Here is a 23,362-nt window from a genome sequence, read left to right on the forward strand (position 1 = left end):
ATGAGACTTCCGTTCCATCTACCTGGCCAACAACCTGTTGTTTTCGGTCCTGATGAGGATATTAACTATGTTCTAAACAAACCATCTGTTAAATCTTCAATGTTTCTCTCATGGATGGAACGTAATAAAGACCCAAATGACACGTTGGCCCGTACACTTACATATGTTCAGTTTCCCAATTTTTATGTTTGGAAGCTTGATAAGCGCGTATGGGAACCTAGACAAAGGAAAACAGCTATTGGCAGGATTCATTCCGTACCTCCGTCACTTGGTGAAGCTTATTTTTTGAGAATTCTTCTTAACAAGGTCAGAGGACCAACATCGTTTGATGACATTAAAACAGTTAATGGTCATGTTTACGATACATATAGAGATGCTTGCTACACGCTCGGTCTTTTGGATGATGACTCCGAGTATGTGGAGGCAATAAAGGAAGCAAGTTTATCAGGAAGCGCTTCATATATTCGTAATTTATTTTGTACCATGCTGTTATCCAGTAGTCTTTCTAGACCTGAGGTTGTTTGGGAAAGTTCATGGAAATACATGACAGACGATTTTTTATATAGACTTCAGAAATACCATCGAGTTACAGGTAAGTTTTGTTTACAATAAATGTTAGTATTTATATTATCAAATACATTATTTAATGTTTTAGATATTATTTAATCTCGGTTTTGTTATTATGAGGAATTTGATATATTTTTCGTATTGCACAGCGTTATCAATTCCGGAGCACCAACTGAAAAACTATGCTTTGTGCGAGATTGAGAAGTTTTTACTGCGAAATAATTCATCCTTGCGAAGATTTCAAACAATGCCATTTCCAGATATGTCATCTTCAGGCAGTTCAGATAGTCGTTTGATATTCGAGGAGCGGGCGTATGATATAACACATCTTGGAAATCTCTACGATAGTCAGTTGACAATGTTAACTGATGAACAACGCTTTGTCTTTGAAGAAATTATGGCAGCAGTGAATGGTGATAACGGTGGGATTTTTTTCCTTTACGGCTATGGTGGAACAGGTAAAATGTCACACCCCCAAAATACCACATAGGGAGTGTCCCTGATAGGCGTGTGACATACCAGCAATGAGCCACTAATTACATGGAACCCATACATGTTTCCAAAATAAAGTTCTTGATTATTAACCAAACACCGTCCACGTTCAAAAAGAAAACCAAAGTATTCAGCGGAAGCAAAATTAAACGAAGTTAAATAGTTTAAAACCAATATAAGGTATCAACAAATCAGTAACGTAAATTCCTCCAGTCGACCCATGACCACTCCTGCTACTCCAGACAGCAAGTCCCAATGCAAACAGCTAACGACCTACAAGCATGCAAACAAGTGTGTCAGACAACGCTGGCGAGTTCAAAGTTTTGTTACCGTGGTTAGTTTACCAGATGTATATACAAAACAGTTTATCAATTTGATTTGATGTTGTTATTACTCGATTACCGTATGTGGCGACTAGATGTGAATGCCCAACCCCAATGCCTCCATTTAGGCATTGGTCATGATGTCAAGGTATCAAACAACCTTGAATAGATGTAAGGGGTCTTATATGTACACGATGAGAATGCCCAACCCCAATGCCTCTAACTAGGCATTGGTCATGAAGTCCAGGTAATTAGTTCACGCCCGTCCTTTCGGCCCGGTGTGAGGGTGCCAAACCTAATAGCGCTATCAACTAAATACCTCGTTGCTTCTTCAGCAACACGGTAGATGTACGGGGTCTTACATGATTTATACTGTGTTCAATAACCAACATCCCAATTAAACAGTTTACCCAGTTTTCCCTTCAGAAACGTTTACCAGATGTCCCAAACCACCGGGACGCATGCTTAGAAAAGTGCAGTGAACTCACCTTGATTTGCTCGGTAAGACTAGTTACATGTTCACGGTTGATCAACCACATCCTAACATGGTTATCAATATCGATCAATTTTGTTTACTAGTTAATCACACATTTAACAGGTAACTTCACGACACGTAACAGAAAACACATTGCATCACGTAATAAATTGCATGCAGTCTAGTCACGAAGGTTCACATACACATGTAGGGTTAACACTTTATTCTCATGCAACAATAATGACCTCTCACATGATCCTGACACTTGATGTCATGTATTGACATAATGAAGGAACAAAATCACATTCAAATGAAATATGATGATTCTTATAATCACAGCCGCCAACCATACTCAACTCCACTATATCATTGATATCGTGACGTTTTCAGATTCATAACAACATTGTAAAACAATCATCAAAGACTAATCATTACACACTATTTGTCAAACATTATGCACGCAATCCTACAACAATAGCTAGTCATCATGCACATTTATTAATTCTGTGATAGCCCTTTCCAACCCCAGCCAATTCATAACCATTCTTCTACTAGGGTAAATAATTAACTAATTCCTTATACCATCAACATCAATTTATTTATTATGCTATATTATACATGTATGAAATTATCAACAACAGGAGGGATATCTCGGCTCATACCCATTTAACCCAAACATTATAATCAATCAAGTACTACTCACATACGATCATCATACCCATCGGATCACTTTAATTAATCACATATACATATATCACGCTAATCGGTCCGCAATGATTACCATATTAATAACATATATACGTACATATAATCTGTTAATCAAGCATCCACATAAACAAGATCAACATAAATCAATACTTGACACCCAACCCTTCCCGTAACCACCCATTACGAAGTCATGTTTGTGATCATCACGTCGGCAGAAATCATCAAGTCATACATACACTTCATTCAGTAATTCATCACTCAAACCGTTTATAACAATACTCAAGGTCCAGATTTCTTAACTCATATACATAACATAACACACATGAATCAAGAACACTAAATAGTGCACATCGAGTAAATAGGGAATATACTAACCGGAGATATATAGGTAGAAGAGAGTTAGAACGAGGAAGAGGGGAAGGAGACTGTCGCAGGTTCTAGGGATACGAGTATTAGGGTTTTGCTACCATGGGTACGTTTGAAAATATGGGAATAACATGCAGAATCATGCGACAAGTAAGTTTGTGTGTGGGCTCGGATTGGGCTATTAATTCAGTGGGGTTTGTTTTGGGCTTCAAAGGTTTGGGCTGCTCTAATAGTTAGGACAACACATGGTGCAGCCCACTTAAAACAAACCGTTCATTTGCAAGACACTAAGGTGCGGCCCAATTATACATTTGACACTTAGATTGGCCCACTATCCGGTCATACTCAACTACGCTTTTACGTTTAACATGTTTATCATAACTAGTAACGCCTATACTTTAACACCTGTTAATTCTTCACATGTCACGTATAAATAATTCATGAGCGTTCAATATAGTTTAATGCATCAACTTGTCACGTAGGTTACACTTACATTTAATATTTCATAACATTACACAATACTTAGGTTTTCACTAAACATCAACCCAAACGACACTTCAAATATTCATACATCAAGCACGAGCTACAATGTCAACGAATTAAGAAAATAGAATTGTGAACACGCAGTGCATAGAGGAAAGGCCTAGAAATTTCGGGTTGTCACATCATCCCCAACTTGAAAGAAATTTCGTCCCGAAATTTGGCAAGTAAGCACAAAGGAATGAAGTGAGAAATCAAGATTGTTGCAGGTTTTCCTCAGGTGCCACATCATCCCCAACTTGAAGAGGAATTTCGTCCCGAAATTCACCAGTAGTACCCGAATTAGATTGGTCCACAGGAAAAAGTTGAGGATACTTGAGTTTCATTTAATCCTCGTGTTCCCACGTGGACTCCGGTCCACGTCTTGAGTTCCAACGAACTCTCACAATCGTGATACGACTATGCTGACGAACCTTGATTTCCTGGTCCATGTGTTCGACAAATTCCTCTAGTAAAGGTATCGCACGTGTTTCATCAGACAACCACTGCCTTAGATCCGAAACATAAATGACATCGCGTACGTTACCCGATTCGTCGGGTAACTCGAGTTTGTAGGTTACGCTACCGATTCTTCCCAGACTGTTGTATGGCCCACGTGATGTAAGTTAAGCTCGCCACGCTTCCCAAGCGTACTACACCCTTCCCAGGGTGAGACTTTCAACATGATACGATCGCCTACAACGATCTTCCAGCGCTTCCCAAGCTTATCAGCTTTCCTGACGGTCACGCGTTGCCGTCAAACGATTCCCGTTCCAAACAATCTTCCCAAGAGTTTCGAGTACAAGTCCTAGACTCGTAATTAAGTTGTCAATCATCTTAGTCCAACAAGGAGGTTGGCATTACCGTCCATGCAATGCTTCAAGCAGAGTTGTCTGAATACTAGAATGGTATCTGCTGCGGTAGAACTCAACCAAAGGTAGGTGTCTTTCCAATTTTCCACTATGGCCCATCACACACATGCTCGCAGCATGCCTTCGAGTGTCAGGATGGTTCGTTTTCTCTGATCGTTTACCCAACGGCGATAAGCAATGCTCTGGTCCTGACGTGAGCCAAGGGTGCTGTGTAATGCCTGTCATAAATCAGGTATGGATCAAAATCGAAGGTATTCAGGAGTTGGCGCTGCTTGCCTAAAAACCACCTCTCTCAGAGGAATATTCACAAGCTGTGAAGACTCGTCCGTTTCCTTGATTGCAAGAAAGTGTGCTAGTTACGTGAGACAATCAACGAGCACCCAAGTGATATATATATATATATATATATATATTTTTTTTTCCGTTTTGAGTTGTAAGTAGACTAGTGACAGAATCCATGGCAGTTTGTTCTCATTTCCATATGGGTGTTTCTGGCTGCTGATACTTCCCCTTGACTTTCCCACAAGTCAAACATCATTCCCATACATAGCTAGGCGGGCCTTCATGCCCGGTAACCAATGCAAGATTTATAGATCCTAATACCTCTCATCAAAACCCAGGCGACTAGAATATCAAGGCCGGTGTGCTTTGCTCAACACAAGTTTCCCTAAAGTTGCTGTATAATGAGATCCACACTCGTTCCTAGAGGTAGCGAACATCATCCGTCCTGCCAAAGGTTGCTTCTCCATGCCCCGCATGGGTTCAACTTGAAAATCCTCTTCCTTCAGCTCTCCAATTTGATCAGAGCGAGTCTGATCAGGTAGGTTAGAGTCGATAGTGAGTTGCAGAGCTCGTGCACGTTCAGGTTTCACAGTCGTAATCATTCAAAAGTTTCATCCAGCGGTGTCATTACATGATTTAGCTCCTCTGAAACAACGGTACACGGGAGGCCCTTGTGATCGGTCTAAGTAACGTATCAGGTACCGTCCAAGTAATGCCTCCAACTTAAATCCAAAGACCATGGTTTCCATCGCAGGTTGCGATCCGTGCAACTCTTCTTGTAATTCCATTACGTAAGCCATCACTTTCTTGTGTTGTATCGGCGTGTAATTGGGACTCTGATTCAAATCATCATGGTATACCACTAGATCACCCGTACCCTTAAGCAAAGATGATGCTCAGTGCATTGCAGAGTTGGGATTCGAAAGCTGAAAAGACGTCCTCCTGTTTTGTCTTCCACGAACATAGCACCCTGCTGTGCTAAAGAGATTTAAGCTGCGCAATCTTCGAAAATCCTGTGATGAATCTGCGATAGTATCTAGTGAGGCCAAGAATTTGATGCCCCGAAGGGATCTTTGGTGTCGATCAGTTCTAACACAATGGATCTTAGCGAGATCCACGTGTATTCCCACTTCGTTGTTTATATAACCAACAATGTACCTCTCGAATCTAGAAGTTACCTTTTAACAAGACTTCGCGCAGAGTGGCTCCTCTCTCAGGAGCTCTGAAATAGGATACATATGCCGCCCATGTTGTTCCTTTCTCCTGTTAATGATTCAAAACGTCATCAACAAACACTGTCGATTCTTGTGGTCCATAAAGTTGCTGGTGTGTTGATCAACTCAATGATCATGGTGTACAAAGTCGAAATGGCCGCATTGCGTTCGATATGTCGTTCTAAGAGCATTCTCCCCTTGGACTTGCATCTGATGAAATTTCATTCGTTAGTCAATCCTCGAATGGAAGCTTGTCCCTCGCAACTAGTTGACAGGTTGTCAATACATGGTCGAGGCAAGCGGTTCTTAACTGCCACCTTGATAATCAGTACACATACGAAAAGGCTTATCTTCATGGATATAACTGGGGCTCCCCAAAGCGAAAAAAAAACTAGGTCCGATAAAACTTCTGTCCCACAGTCTCTGTAGTTGATTTGACAATTCTTGCATTCCTCCTGGCGCAAGACGGTAATAAGTACGAAGAATTAAGGTTGTCTCTGGCATGGGATCAAACTGAGATTCTGCCTCGCAGTTGTGGAAGTAAACCTGAAAGTTCCTCGAGTGGCACGCTGAGAGGAAATCATGAACAATTGGTGGATCCTCGATCCTCACCTCCTTAGTCTTAAGATCAGTAACGTGTGTTAACATAGCGGGGTCATCCTTCCGTAGACACTTCTGGCCTTCATAGCTGAAATGACGCTAACCTTTGCACCGATCTGACGCTTTAGAACAAATAACGATTCTCCACTTAGGGAGAGGGATACACAACATCTTCCTCTCCCGGTGCATATCTGCGCGATATCTGGATAATCAATCCATGCTAACTACTGCATCGTAGCTATCAAGGTTAACAGAAAGAAAGTCGATGTCGTACACTTGTTCCACAAGGTCGAGCTTGCATCCCAACAAACATATGAGGTTTCAATTGTCTTGCCATCAGTCGATTCCACAACAGGTTCGGCTTCAAAAAGCATCAGGGTTAATCAGAACAGAGACGAAGCGATTAGCTACTCACACTAGCTACCATGTTGCTGCTATACTCCTGGCGTTGCTCACGCCAATCCTATATGTCCGTCCATGGGCATCGTTTCCAGTGTTATTGTTTTCATTAACAGGATTATCCAGTACTGTCGTCGTTCCCCTTGGTTGCTGACATTTTGACTTAATAACAGCCCATCCTTGCCGAAGTTACCTTTGTTTCCATACTGTAAGCTACGATTACAAGTTCCTTGATGTTGCCGTGACTGTTGCCTCTACTTCCGTTGCTTAAAACGGAGCCCTACTATATTTCACCAACAGGGTCCATCTTTTCACATTTCCGTGCCACGTCCTAAGGTGCTGTCCATTGTGCTGGTAGTCACACATTCCACACTATAATCTGTTGTCATCATTCATGTCCCGATTGATTTATAAGGGTCGACTCCCGCGTGTCGCCGTCTAGGGTTAAAGATTCAGTTGGAGCCAAATTGTTGATGTTCGTTGCTGGTAATCCGGGACGTCTTACTACTGAGGTTAGTGCGAAACTACGCTCATCCTCTTGTCCATCGATGTTGCAAGTTGTTTGAGTGATACGCGGTATGTTATGAGAGTGTTGCAGAAGTGATCGCACTCCGAGATCCATGGCGTCAATACGTTGAGTTTCCAGCAAAGGAAGATAAGTGAGAAGAGTATATACCAATCATTCAACGATGCGGCATCCAGCTCAGCGATGTTCGTGCAAGCACCTAACGTTCTACACAGTTCGCTAGGCGTTCAGATGGGTGTTCAGGTACTACTCGATGGCATCGAGATTCGTAATGATTCAGAGAGGAGTGAAAAGGTTGCATTCGAGTAGGAGACAATAACTACTATGACTCCTATAGACTTGTTACGTTTCACACTGATCAAATAACAAAGCGGAACCCCTTCTTCACTTGTTAAGCCTCACTGGGACTCACATGCATCCCACATTATTATTATGTGTGCACCCACAATAATATTGTGATTTGCATGCTCATCTCAGCTCCTCCTAACTCATGTCAAATGGCTCCTCAGACTCGAGTAGCAAACAAAGAGCATTACGAAACGTGAGTTATTAACGTTTAGGGAATACCACCCTATCAGTCATATAACACATGCAAGTAATACATGTATTCATATTGTTATACTAAACGTGCAATCACATGCAATATCATAAGTAAGTGTTCACTAGTTATGCAATACAGTGAGTATATAAGAGACGAACCTTGCGGTCTGGAGCTGAGTGTCATGGTCGTATTCACGTTTTCAGAGTTGTTCGGTTATAGTCTGGTTTTATAAAACTTTTTAAAACCTAGTTCACTATAACCAGTGGCTCTGATACCAAACTGTCACACCCCCAAAATACCACATAGGGAGTGTCCCTGATAGGCGTGTGACATACCAGCAATGAGCCACTAATTACATGGAACCCATACATGTTTCCAAAATAAAGTTCTTGATTATTAACCAAACACCGTCCACGTTCAAAAAGAAAACCAAAGTATTCAGCGGAAGCAAAATTAAACGAAGTTAAATAGTTTAAAACCAATATAAGGTATCAACAAATCAGTAACGTAAATTCCTCCAGTCGACCCATGACCGCTCCTGCTACTCCAGACAGCAAGTCCCAATGCAAACAGCTAACGACCTACAAGCATGCAAACAAGTGTGTCAGACAACGCTGGTGAGTTCAAAGTTTTGTTACCGTGGTTAGTTTACCAGATGTATATACAAAACAGTTTATCAATTTGATTTGATGTTGTTATTACTCGATTACCGTATGTGGCGACTAGATGTGAATGCCCAACCCCAATGCCTCCATTTAGGCATTGGTCATGATGTCAAGGTATCAAACAACCTTGAATAGATGTAAGGGGTCTTATATGTACACGATGAGAATGCCCAACCCCAATGCCTCTAACTAGGCATTGGTCATGAAGTCCAGGTAATTAGTTCACGCCCGTCCTTTCGGCCCGGTGTGAGGGTGCCAAACCTAATAGCGCTATCAACTAAATACCTCGTTGCTTCTTCAGCAACACGGTAGATGTACGGGGTCTTACATGATTTATACTGTGTTCAATAACCAACATCCCAATTAAACAGTTTACCCAGTTTTCCCTTCAGAAACGTTTACCAGATGTCCCAAACCACCGGGACGCATGCTTAGAAAAGTGCAGTGAACTCACCTTGATTTGCTCGGTAAGACTAGTTACATGTTCACGGTTGATCAACCACATCCTAACATGGTTATCAATATCGATCAATTTTGTTTACTAGTTAATCACACATTTAACATGTAACTTCACGACACGTAACAGAAAACACATTGCATCACGTAATAAATTGCATGCAGTCTAGTCACGAAGGTTCACATACACATGTAGGGTTAACACTTTATTCTCATGCAACAATAATGACCTCTCACATGATCCTGACACTTGATGTCATGTATTGACATAATGAAGGAACAAAATCACATTCAAATGAAATATGATGATTCTTATAATCATAGCCGCCAACCATACTCAACTCCACTATATCATTGATATCGTGACGTTTTCAGATTCATAACAACATTGTAAAACAATCATCAAAGACTAATCATTACACACTATTTGTCAAACATTATGCACGCAATCCTACAACAATAGCTAGTCATCATGCACATTTATTAATTCTGTGATAGCCCTTTCCAACCCCAGCCAATTCATAACCATTCTTCTACTAGGGTAAATAATTAACTAATTCCTTATACCATCAACATCAATTTATTTATTATGCTATATTATACATGTATGAAATTATCAACAACAGGAGGGATATCTCGGCTCATACCCATTTAACCCAAACATTATAATCAATCAAGTACTACTCACATACGATCATCATACCCATCGGATCACTTTAATTAATCACATATACATATATCACGCTAATCGGTCCGCAATGATTACCATATTAATAACATATATACGTACATATAATCTGTTAATCAAGCATCCACATAAACAAGATCAACATAAATCAATACTTGACACCCAACCCTTCCCGTAACCACCCATTACGAAGTCATGTTTGTGATCACCACGTCGGCAAAAATCATCAAGTCATACATACACTTCATTCAGTAATTCATCACTCAAACCGTTTATAACAATACTCAAGGTCCAGATTTCTTAACTCATATACATAACATAACACACATGAATCAAGAACACTAAATAGTGCACATCGAGTAAATAGGGAATATACTAACCGGAGATATATAGGTAGAAGAGAGTTAGAACGAGGAAGAGGGGAAGGAGACTGTCGCAGGTTCTAGGGATACGAGTATTAGGGTTTTGCTACCATGGGTACGTTTGAAAATATGGGAATAACATGCAGAATCATGCGACAAGTAAGTTTGTGTGTGGGCTCGGATTGGGCTATTAATTCAGTGGGGTTTGTTTTGGGCTTCAAAGGTTTGGGCTGCTCTAATAGTTAGGACAACACATGGTGCAGCCCACTTAAAACAAACCGTTCATTTGCAAGACACTAAGGTGCGGCCCAATTATACATTTGATGTGACAACCGTCACTTTTCCGTACATTCCGTACACTAAATGAACAGTGATCTGTGCCTTAATGAACATACATGATCTAGTTTACAAGAGAAATAAGTTTCTGAATTCCATACAAGTGAATTCATGTACGTTTTATACTACAAAATATTGCTTTATGCAAAAACGAGAGCGTTGCGTCAAAAATATTAGTAAACTCACCGGTAAGACACACTGTGTCAACGGAACTGCAGAAAGCAGTCAGACAATAAAATTGGAGCCTAGGTGTAGGTCCAATAACAAGAATACATTAAAACCCAAGAGTACATACAAGGGTTTAATATATATGCTATATGAAAGCAAAAATAAGCACTAAAAAGCACCCGAAACACACTTTAAGAGCAGAACTAATTGCGACAAAACTGCGAAACGAACGTTGATGGCCGCCCGGATAATATTTAATCCCACAAATATTCTGTTATGATTAAAATTTTATTTTAATCAGGTTCGTGTTGAAAAATAAATTAAAACGCTTAAAACGTTATTTTTTCAAGTTTAAGCACGTATCGTGTGTTCCTACGCGACACAGTGCTTACACTGCAAAACGCAGACAACGCAGAAAACCTAGGAATATTCTAAGAATATGCTAGGAATATGCTAAGAATATTCCAGGAATATGCTAGGAATATTCCAAACAATATGCTAGGAATATTCCAAAGAATATGCTAGGAATATGCTAGGAATATTCCAGGAATATGCCAGGAATATGCCAGGAATATGCTAGGAATATTCCAGGAATATGCCAGGAATATGCTAGGAATATTCCAGGAATATGCCAGGAATATGCCATATGGAATGTCTATAAATACCTTGAGATGGCACACTAAACAATTCACCACCCAACACCACAAAACTACTCTCTCCTCTCCCTCAAAAACTTTCGGCCGAACACCCCTTGATCATCCATCATATTTTTCGATTTTGTTCTTCACATTCCAACATCATACAAGTGTCAAGTGTCACGCATAAGAAGGCTTGGTGCACTCGGAGCTCGAAGGACCTCTTTCTCTAGCTTTTATCCACCACATTCGCGTCTAGATACTTCCCTAGCCTCGAGCTAGTGGTATGTTGCTTAAAACACATTCTTGAGCTATTTTGAAGTGGTTAATGTGATGTGTAATGATTAAAACTCGAAATCTTACAAAATGGTGCATTAAAGTCTACTAAAAACATGAAAAATGATGGTTAAAACCTCACTAGTTGTGTAAATGTTGTAGTAATTGAAATTTGTGATTATTTAGGCCCGATCTACGTTGTGGTAGCTCGGATCATCATTTAACCCTGTTTGGTTAAGATCATGGATCTTGACATAAGCTTGTTTGAAATGGTGCAAGGGTTAAAAGGTGAAACTCTACCACACAAGAAACATGAACTTGTGTAAAAGTATTTTTACTTATGAAATAGTGTCTGAAACTAGCCGATCTATGTGTCCACAAGTGGTATTTTCAAAAGACCAAGCGTCAAAAGAAATCACATGTTCTAATCCGGATCTTACACAAACAAAAGTGATTTTTTGTGATCAAACAAGTGTGCGAACACTAGTGTAACAAAAGTTTTAACAAAGAAATAATTTTCGTAAAAACCGACTAGAAGTTGTGGAACTTCATATTCTTTAAAAATAATTTTTTTTTTTTTTTTTTTTTTTTTTTTTTTTAGAAATTAAACTTATTTTTAAAGATAACAAGACTTACTAAATGTGCTAGTAAATTACTACACATTTTTGTAAATATGCAAGTTCATGAAATGGGGAAAATTAGTGATCGTTGTTGATGATTATTGTTGATAATTGTTGTTGATGATTATTGTTGATAATTGTTGTTGATGATTGTTGACGATTTAAAAGAAAATAAACACATGTTTTGAAAACATGGGAAACCTCCATTTTTAGGGGAAACTCTGTCAAAATTTTTATAAATTTTGACACTTAGAAAAATATAAGTTTTTGAAGAACTTATTCCCTAAAAATGTATTTAAAGGTATTACCAAGGTTTCCCTAATTTTTGGTGATAAGAAATGAGGATTTCTTCAAAAATAAAAGTGGATATAAATATGTATATTTTTGAGAGAAAAATATATATTATTTTATCACCAACTTTTGTGCTAAGTGAATATAGTATGTGTTATACGTGCTAGCGTATTGAGACGTAAAGATACACTAAATACTCATGAGGAGTATAAACATGAAAATACACATACAACATGCTTAGACACATACAAGAGGATATATTTATGAAAATATATTACTTGGACAAAATACATAATTCGGGTGCAAAATACAAGATACGTATATTTATTTTTGAGAAAATGATATAAGACAAATAGTTAAAAATATAAATATTTTTAACACAAGAACACAAATACAAAAGATAGTGACTTGCAATTGTGCGATACAAGTCTAGTGACTAACGTTAATAAAACGCGTTTAGGTCACGACGCTAGATAAGCAACTCCGGTGAAGTTTACGACGCAGGAACGCAAAGTTGTGAGTTCATGCTCCCCCTTTTCTTTAACTGTTTTTGGTTTTATAACTCTCGGGGGTGAAATACATGTTACAAATATTATAATTTTTTTACAAGTAGTAAAAATACAAGAAGCACTCTTGGTGAGAACGAGTACCGAGTGCAATACAAATCGAGAATACAAAAATACGAGAAGCACACTTGGTGAGAACGAGAACCAAGTATGATGTGCTTTAAGAAATGCCTAGAAATTACTAGATCATGTGAGCATAGACTTAATACTAAAAATGCCATAAAGTCTTGGTGAAAACTAGTACCAAGCCATTAAAAACATTCAGTAATTAGGGACGAGGGTTAGATCTAACGGGTACGGCCGAGCCCCACTCATGGTCCTTATGTGACCTCTTGAGTGCTTCGGTGTCCCAGTCGAGGTAAATCGACACAGTCGAGGTAAATCGACACAGTCGAGGGTAATCGACACAGTCAAGGGAAATTGACACAGTCGAGGTTAATCGACACAGTCGAGGGTAATCGACATAGTTAAAGGAGCCAACACTAATGCTCCATAAGTCCTCACATGCCTTAAAGGAGCCAACACTAATGCTCCATATGTCCTCACATGCCGAAATGTCTTTGTACAAACATTCAATTAGTACGTGGTGTACACAAGAAAACTTGATTTTTGCAAGAATACTTTATTTATACAAGATACATACCATGTTTTCATACTCGGTATGCAAAACGCATGAACTCGCTCAACTTTATGTTGATGTTTTCCAAAATTACATGTATTTCAGGTGACAGGATGGATCTTGGGCGCAAGTGTTGTAACTAGAAGTAGACTACAAGTTTAGATGTCATCCACTTTTGTTGAATTGTAACCTAGATGAAGGTTGTGTTTTAAAACTTAAATGACAAGTGTTTGTGATCCTCAAAATTTTCCGAATGGATGAACATCGTTTTAAATCATGTAGTTGTTTATTATGATCGAATGCAATGATAACAAGCTAGTCACACATCATACGCTTCCGCAAAAGACAGGGTGTGACAGTTTGGTATCAGAGCTTCGATTGTAGTGAACTAGGATTCCTTCTCGAGTCTAGACTACAATCACTAAAGTGCTTTCACAAAAACATTTTACAAAATGGTTTTCATTGCATTCACGAAAGCGCCAAGATCCACGATTTTCAAAGAAAAGACAAGGCAAGGACATTAGTGAGGAATACCCATAAAGTAAGGTGCCAACCAAGGCATAGTCTACAAAAGTTAGACTTGACAAAATGACCCCCCCCCCAAAACGAGAGTTATACGTGGTATAATGCATTAAGTTACTTGATTATGCTAAGTAGCATATTTGTTATTTGTATTCATGCATACGAATAAGTGTACGGAATGATTATTGACGTGAATAAAATTCTTTCGACTCCGACTCCTATTACGGTACGTGACTCGCACGATGAAGCTATCGACCTCGCGTCCTTTGCAAAGCTCGTGGCTGGGAGTGATTACCAGACAAGACTCTGAGCTTACTTCCGTAGGAGATGGCTGCTCTTCCCTCTCGAACGTGAAGATGCCAAACTACGGTGGTGATGACGAGGCAGAGGCGGCGACCTTGAACGAACTCTTAATCAACGGGACGAGATCCCTCCGGATTATGTGAAGCAAAATTGACAACATACTTGACTAGAAAAGGAAGATGAAGTATTCATCACGAAGGTGCCCCTCCAACTACTAGGAATTCTCTCCATTCCTATTCCATCTAATCATCGTGCCTATACGCGCATAACAGTAACGAATGTTAGCGCATGGACCTCCGCAATGGTCCTTTCCATGGCAAGGAGTGTAAGGACAGTAGTGTCCCCTCCTAGATCAATCATCTGCTTGGACGAGAGAAAATTGGGGTAACTGTGCAAGACAATTTATTATTACGGGGGCCCACGTAATAACGACTTGTAGTGCACAGAAATCCTGGTGGACTCTACGGGTCGAGCTAATGAAAACCACACCAAATTCAATGTATAGGTGTCCTCACCTTCATCTGGTAGAACATCACATAGATCAGTGCTTTAGCACGTAAGAAAGTAGGAAGCCTGTCTCAGCCTACTTCGTGACTGACACTTCTACCTGCGTACGAGACGTTTGAGGAAAACGACATTTAAGCAAGTGAAGATGAGAAACATTCAAGAGATTCAGCGACTTTGCACTCTCTATCACCCATACACGAGCAACCCCCTCTAAGGGAAAATGTACGCCCCAGTAAAGCCAAAAACCTAAGAAAACCAATGTAGCGGGAAATAACTGAAACCTAAATGACTGAGGCAATGTAACCTCAAGTTCGTTTTAAGCCAAGTTGGCAAGCCTAAGTGAAGGCTCAGTAACTGTTTCCCGCTCATACATTGAGTATTTATGTATACATGTGAAATTGGGTGATTACATAATGGCTTATGGTGCTATGTACCTCATAGACACCTGGAATGTTGCCTAACCTACTTCATACCGTTTTGGCAGAAGGGAATGCCGCCCAGGCGAGACACAAACACCAGTACGCTACCAAGAACAGAAGCCGAGCTGCAAGAATGCATCTCGCAGGCAATTGCACGACATGAAGCCCTCCGCTCTAAGCATATCAATGGCACGACTGAGAATAACCCTCCAACTGGCTGCACCTATAAACAGTTCCTGGACTGCAAGCCTTTGAATTTTGATGGCACAGGAGGTGCCCTTACATTTGTTCGTTGGACAGAAAAGACGGACTCAGTTCTAAGAATGAGTAACTGTTCACCCCAACAAAGCGTTACCTATATCTCAGGGTTATTTCTGGATGGCGCACTCTCATGGTGGAACCTTCAGGTTCAGACCCTTGGTGCAGATGCTGCTTATGCACTGAGCTGGGACGAGCTCAAGGAAATGATGGAAAAGAAATACTGTTCTAGGACTGAAATCCAGACGCTTGAGGTGGAGTTCTGGAATTTGAAAATGGACGGACCGAAGATTCCTGAATACGTCCAGCGATTTCACGACTTGTCTAGGGTCGTCCCCTACCTAGTCAAACCGGAATTCAAGAGGATAGAACGATTCATTTGGGGACTTGCACCCCAGATTAGGGGCATGGTTACTACCTTAAAACCCTCAACCATCGCAGAGGCTATCGATATGAGTGTCACCCTTACTGAAGAGGCTCTACGTGCGGGAAAATTTTCGGAATCTGAGGATAACAAGAAAGAGACTCATGTGGAGTCGTCAAGCAACAAGAAGAGGAAGTCCTCAAACCTAAAGATGAGCACCCAACTCAACTATGGAAGCTCTAAAGCAAACAAAAGAAAGAAAGTGAATTCGCCACATAGCAGGAGCACTGATGGAGCCATTAATAGGGCAGGTGGTAATGTTTACTCGGGGACTAAGCCGAGGTGCAGAGAATGCACTTTTCACCATAAAGGTCGATGTCTGAAGCCTAGGTGTGGAAAGTGTGGAAAAGAAGGGCACAACAGGGACGCCTGTTGGGCGAAGGACCCAGATGGAAGAAATAAGAGAATACCCGGTTGCTACAAATGTGGTGAAGCAGGGCACTTTAGGAAAGATTGCCCAAAGAAGAAACAAGCAAGGAAGGGTTTTCACGATCGAAACTCGTGAACCACGCTAGGATCCAAATACGGTTACGGGTACGTTCCCTATTAACCACCCTTATGCATCTATTTCTAATACTGGCATCAACCTTAACCTTGCATGCTTAGAACTTAAGAAACTTCTTGGCCTAGTCTCAAGTAAGATAGACGTCCCGTATTCTTTAGAAATGGGCATATAGAAGGATAGCTTAAACAGTCGAAGCGATTAAGGATCGTGATTAGGCACTCAGAGGGCCGTAACCTTCTGTTACCATTGACTCGTGAGGTCATAATAATCAGCATGGATCGGAAATCCAAGTGTGCAGCTGAAGTCGTCAATACGAGAAAATCAGACGCATCCCTCGTGCGAATGATGAAACCCAACTTTACTGTAATAGGCGCAAGGATGCTAGACCCCATAAGGCGGCAGATCTACGACATCCTTCATTGGTCGAAGAGGCATAGAAATGCCTCTGAGTAGACTGCAGAACCTGGGAACATCCCCACGATGGAAGAAGTTCTAGTATCCTTTTCAAAAGACTTGCCAGAAATGCCCCTTCGCAGCGTCAAGAGAAGTTTAGGATAAACCACGTGCCAAGAGCAGCACCAGTGTCGAATAATGTCTTACCGACTAACTTCGTCCGTAAAGCATGAGCTCCGGACGTAACTGCAAGAGCTACCAGACAGAGGAAGTTAAGGACATGACGCCTTTAGTTAGGGATATGAGGAGAAAGTTGGCAGTTCCATTTTGCGTAAATTCCTGAGAACTGAGAATCAGAATCCTTTGCCAACGACTGGCAACATAAACAGACAAAATCATAAGATCCTAGTTGCCACCCAAGGATCAACTTGAGGACAGGATGTCCATGACTGTGTATACCAGAAGGAAGTGTCCCTGAAACGACCTTTAGGACTCGCTTTGGAAGTTACGAGTTCCTTGTCGTACCATTTGGCCTAACACATGCATCGACAATATTCATGGACCTCATGAAATCGAACGTGTAAGCCATACCTAGATAAGCCATATACTTATTGACTACATTCTCATATGGCCAATGACCAAGGAAGGTCGTGAGCAACAACTGCAATTTACCTTGCAACTCTTAGAGAAAGAACAGTTAAGCGCTATGATGACGAAAAGCAGATTTCGAATTCGCGAAGTGAGAACTTTCAGATCCATGATGGATAAGAACGAGATTCATGCCAACCCTGCAACCAAGAGCTAAGGAGCTAGAGTTGCAATTATGTGACGCCTCTCGACAAAGTCTCGATTGTATGCCGATGCAACAAGACCACGACATTACATACGTGGCACATTGATTAAGGAATCATGAGAAGAACCCTTGAGATAGGTACAGTCATTGCGCGCAGCAAACTGGGCGTTATTACCTGAAAGAAAATGTTGCACGATCTTTACTGATCGCAAGGGATTGCAGCACACCGATGATCGTAAGAACTCGAATATGAACTGAGCTGTTGAAAGATGCAGACTGTATGAACAAGATGCGTGCTTGTGTGATAAACTTTGATAAAAAGTTGGAACACTCACTTACCCTTAGTAGAGTCTTCCTACAACAGTATTTATCACGCCGCCGTCTAAACCGCTTTGTGTAAAGCTTTAGATGGAACGTAATGAGTCAATTCCCGTTGTGTTGAATGGAGACCGGGAATAATGGATCAACTGGCCGAGATGGTCCAGGAAAAATCTAGAGGCAAGGTCGTTCATATATGCGATTATATCAAGACAGCCCGCAGAACACAGAAAGATTACGCCGATGAGAGGCAGAAATCGTAAGAATTTGAGACAAGAAGCACGACTAAATTGAGAGCCGCGCCTAGAAAGGGCGTAGTGTGAATTCGAAAACGAAAAGATTGAATCCCCGGTGTAGGGATCAGAACCATTGTTCACAAGATGAAGCTTCCAGAAAAAGATCAGTAGTGATCGCAACACATTCATGTGTCTAGTCTTTAGAGGAGTCTGACGCAAGGAACAGTCATAGTTCCCACAAATAAGATTCACGTCAATGATATACTATACAACCTGTTGAGGTTTCGGACCAAGAGTCCACAAAATGCAGAAAAGACATGATTGATTTACTTGAGCATGATAAAAAACATGACATGAGAACACAAAGACGTGTTTCAAATATAAGTGACCATATTGGTTTCACAACTCCCCTGCGACCGATGGCATTGCTTGAATTTCGGGACGAAATTCTTTTAACGGGGGGAGACTGTGACAACCGTCACTTTTCCGTACATTCCGTACACTAAATGAACAGTGATCTGTGCCTTAATGAACATACATGATCTAGTTTACAAGAGAAATAAGTTTCTGAATTCCATACAAGTGAATTCATGTACGTTTTATACTACAAAATATTGCTTTATGCAAAAACGAGAGCGTTGCGTCAAAAATATTAGTAAACTCACCGGTAAGACACACTGTGTCAACGGAACTGCAGAAAGCAGTCAGACAATAAAATTGGAGCCTAGGTGTAGGTCCAATAACAAGAATACATTAAAACCCAAGAGTACATACAAGGGTTTAATATATATGCTATATGAAAGCAAAAATAAGCACTAAAAAGCACCCGAAACACACTTTAAGAGCAGAACTAATTGCGACAAAACTGCGAAACGAACGTTGATGGCCGCCCGGATAATATTTAATCCCACAAATATTCTGTTATGATTAAAATTTTATTTTAATCAGGTTCGTGTTGAAAAATAAATTAAAACGCTTAAAACGTTATTTTTTCAAGTTTAAGCACGTATCGTGTGTTCCTACGCGACACAGTGCTTACACTGCAAAACGCAGACAACGCAGAAAACCTAGGAATATTCTAAGAATATGCTAGGAATATGCTAAGAATATTCCAGGAATATGCTAGGAATATTCCAAACAATATGCTAGGAATATTCCAAAGAATATGCTAGGAATATGCTAGGAATATTCCAGGAATATGCCAGGAATATGCCAGGAATATGCTAGGAATATTCCAGGAATATGCCAGGAATATGCTAGGAATATTCCAGGAATATGCCAGGAATATGCCATATGGAATGTCTATAAATACCTTGAGATGGCACACTAAACAATTCACCACCCAACACCACAAAACTACTCTCTCCTCTCCCTCAAAAACTTTCGGCCGAACACCCCTTGATCATCCATCATATTTTTCGATTTTGTTCTTCACATTCCAACATCATACAAGTGTCAAGTGTCACGCATAAGAAGGCTTGGTGCACTCGGAGCTCGAAGGACCTCTTTCTCTAGCTTTTATCCACCACATTCGCGTCTAGATACTTCCCTAGCCTCGAGCTAGTGGTATGTTGCTTAAAACACATTCTTGAGCTATTTTGAAGTGGTTAATGTGATGTGTAATGATTAAAACTCGAAATCTTACAAAATGGTGCATTAAAGTCTACTAAAAACATGAAAAATGATGGTTAAAACCTCACTAGTTGTGTAAATGTTGTAGTAATTGAAATTTGTGATTATTTAGGCCCGATCTACGTTGTGGTAGCTCGGATCATCATTTAACCCTGTTTGGTTAAGATCATGGATCTTGACATAAGCTTGTTTGAAATGGTGCAAGGGTTAAAAGGTGAAACTCTACCACACAAGAAACATGAACTTGTGTAAAAGTATTTTTACTTATGAAATAGTGTCTGAAACTAGCCGATCTATGTGTCCACAAGTGGTATTTTCAAAAGACCAAGCGTCAAAAGAAATCACATGTTCTAATCCGGATCTTACACAAACAAAAGTGATTTTTTGTGATCAAACAAGTGTGCGAACACTAGTGTAACAAAAGTTTTAACAAAGAAATAATTTTCGTAAAAACCGACTAGAAGTTGTGGAACTTCATATTCTTTAAAAATAATTTTTTTTTTTTTTTTTTTTTTTTTTTTTTTTTTTTAGAAATTAAACTTATTTTTAAAGATAACAAGACTTACTAAATGTGCTAGTAAATTACTACACATTTTTGTAAATATGCAAGTTCATGAAATGGGGAAAATTAGTGATCGTTGTTGATGATTATTGTTGATAATTGTTGTTGATGATTATTGTTGATAATTGTTGTTGATGATTGTTGACGATTTAAAAGAAAATAAACACATGTTTTGAAAACATGGGAAACCTCCATTTTTAGGGGAAACTCTGTCAAAATTTTTATAAATTTTGACACTTAGAAAAATATAAGTTTTTGAAGAACTTATTCCCTAAAAATGTATTTAAAGGTATTACCAAGGTTTCCCTAATTTTTGGTGATAAGAAATGAGGATTTCTTCAAAAATAAAAGTGGATATAAATATGTATATTTTTGAGAGAAAAATATATATTATTTTATCACCAACTTTTGTGCTAAGTGAATATAGTATGTGTTATACGTGCTAGCGTATTGAGACGTAAAGATACACTAAATACTCATGAGGAGTATAAACATGAAAATACACATACAACATGCTTAGACACATACAAGAGGATATATTTATGAAAATATATTACTTGGACAAAATACATAATTCGGGTGCAAAATACAAGATACGTATATTTATTTTTGAGAAAATGATATAAGACAAATAGTTAAAAATATAAATATTTTTAACACAAGAACACAAATACAAAAGATAGTGACTTGCAATTGTGCGATACAAGTCTAGTGACTAACGTTAATAAAACGCGTTTAGGTCACGACGCTAGATAAGCAACTCCGGTGAAGTTTACGACGCAGGAACGCAAAGTTGTGAGTTCATGCTCCCCCTTTTCTTTAACTGTTTTTGGTTTTATAACTCTCGGGGGTGAAATACATGTTACAAATATTATAATTTTTTTACAAGTAGTAAAAATACAAGAAGCACTCTTGGTGAGAACGAGTACCGAGTGCAATACAAATCGAGAATACAAAAATACGAGAAGCACACTTGGTGAGAACGAGAACCAAGTATGATGTGCTTTAAGAAATGCCTAGAAATTACTAGATCATGTGAGCATAGACTTAATACTAAAAATGCCATAAAGTCTTGGTGAAAACTAGTACCAAGCCATTAAAAACATTCAGTAATTAGGGACGAGGGTTAGATCTAACGGGTACGGCCGAGCCCCACTCATGGTCCTTATGTGACCTCTTGAGTGCTTCGGTGTCCCAGTCGAGGTAAATCGACACAGTCGAGGTAAATCGACACAGTCGAGGGTAATCGACACAGTCAAGGGAAATTGACACAGTCGAGGTTAATCGACACAGTCGAGGGTAATCGACATAGTTAAAGGAGCCAACACTAATGCTCCATAAGTCCTCACATGCCTTAAAGGAGCCAACACTAATGCTCCATATGTCCTCACATGCCGAAATGTCTTTGTACAAACATTCAATTAGTACGTGGTGTACACAAGAAAACTTGATTTTTGCAAGAATACTTTATTTATACAAGATACATACCATGTTTTCATACTCGGTATGCAAAACGCATGAACTCGCTCAACTTTATGTTGATGTTTTCCAAAATTACATGTATTTCAGGTGACAGGATGGATCTTGGGCGCAAGTGTTGTAACTAGAAGTAGACTACAAGTTTAGATGTCATCCACTTTTGTTGAATTGTAACCTAGATGAAGGTTGTGTTTTAAAACTTAAATGACAAGTGTTTGTGATCCTCAAAATTTTCCGAATGGATGAACATCGTTTTAAATCATGTAGTTGTTTATTATGATCGAATGCAATGATAACAAGCTAGTCACACATCATACGCTTCCGCAAAAGACAGGGTGTGACATTTGACACTTAGATTGGCCCACTATCCGGTCATACTCAACTACGCTTTTACGTTTAACATGTTTATCATAACTAGTAACGACTATACTTTAACACCTGTTAATTCTTCACATGTCACGTATAAATAATTCATGAGCGTTCAATATAGTTTAATGCATCAACTTGTCACGTAGGTTACACTTACATTTAATATTTCATAACATTACACAATACTTAGGTTTTCACTAAACATCAACCCAAACGACACTTCAAATATTCATACATCAAGCACGAGCTACAACGTCAACGAATTAAGAAAATAGAATTGTGAACACGCAGTGCATAGAGGAAAGGCCTAGAAATTTCGGATTGTCACATAAAACATTTCTATGGAAGACATTGTCCGCTGCAATTAGATCAAAAGGTCAAATCGTCTTAAATGTGGCTTCAAGTGGAATTGCATCGTTGTTGTTAGATGGTGGCAGGAATGCACATTCCAGGTTTCACATACCTTTGAATCTTACTGAAGACTCTGTATGTAATATAAAACCAGAAAGTGACGTGTCTAAATTACTGCATGAGACGAAATTAATAATTTGGGATGAAGCACCTATGGTACACAAACATGCATTCGAAGCGCTGGATAGAACAATGAATGACGTTTTCAACATCGACCCATCTCTCAATTCAGACATCAGGTTTGGAGGTAAGGTAATTGTTTTTGGTGGCGATTTCAGACAAATATTACCTGTCGTTCCAAACGGTGGAAGACAAGAGATTGTTAATGCCTCCTTATGTTCGTCTTACTTGTGGAGTAAATGTAAATTGCTAAGATTAACAAGAAACATGAGGTTAACCGTTGGAAGGTCGACGGAAGAAATTGAAGAAATAAACAGTTTTGCCAAATGGCTTTTGGATTTGGGTGAGGGTAATGTTGGTGGTCCAAATGATGGGGAAGCAACTATTCAAATACCACAAGATCTTCTGATTACTGATGAATCTGACCCAATTGCAAGTTTAATTGATTTCGTTTATCCATCAATCTTGCAAAACATCAACAACCATAATTATTTTAGTGAGCGCTATACTTGCACCGAAGAATGATGTTGTGCATGAGATTAATG

General features: G+C 39.5%; 1 protein-coding gene across 1 annotated transcript; it reads left to right on the forward strand.

The window, feature by feature from the left end:
* Positions 1 to 23,342, forward strand: LOC118485732. Its single transcript, XM_035982152.1, has 3 exons — positions 1 to 592; positions 717 to 1,025; positions 22,792 to 23,342. Exons 1-3 carry the CDS (start codon positions 1 to 3, stop codon positions 23,340 to 23,342), a joined length of 1,452 nt encoding a protein of 483 aa, XP_035838045.1.
* The last annotated feature ends 20 nt before the right edge of the window (positions 23,343 to 23,362 follow it).

This window comes from Helianthus annuus, chromosome 13 (assembly GCF_002127325.2).
Source record: "Helianthus annuus cultivar XRQ/B chromosome 13, HanXRQr2.0-SUNRISE, whole genome shotgun sequence".
Taxonomy (NCBI): Eukaryota; Viridiplantae; Streptophyta; class Magnoliopsida; order Asterales; family Asteraceae; genus Helianthus; species Helianthus annuus.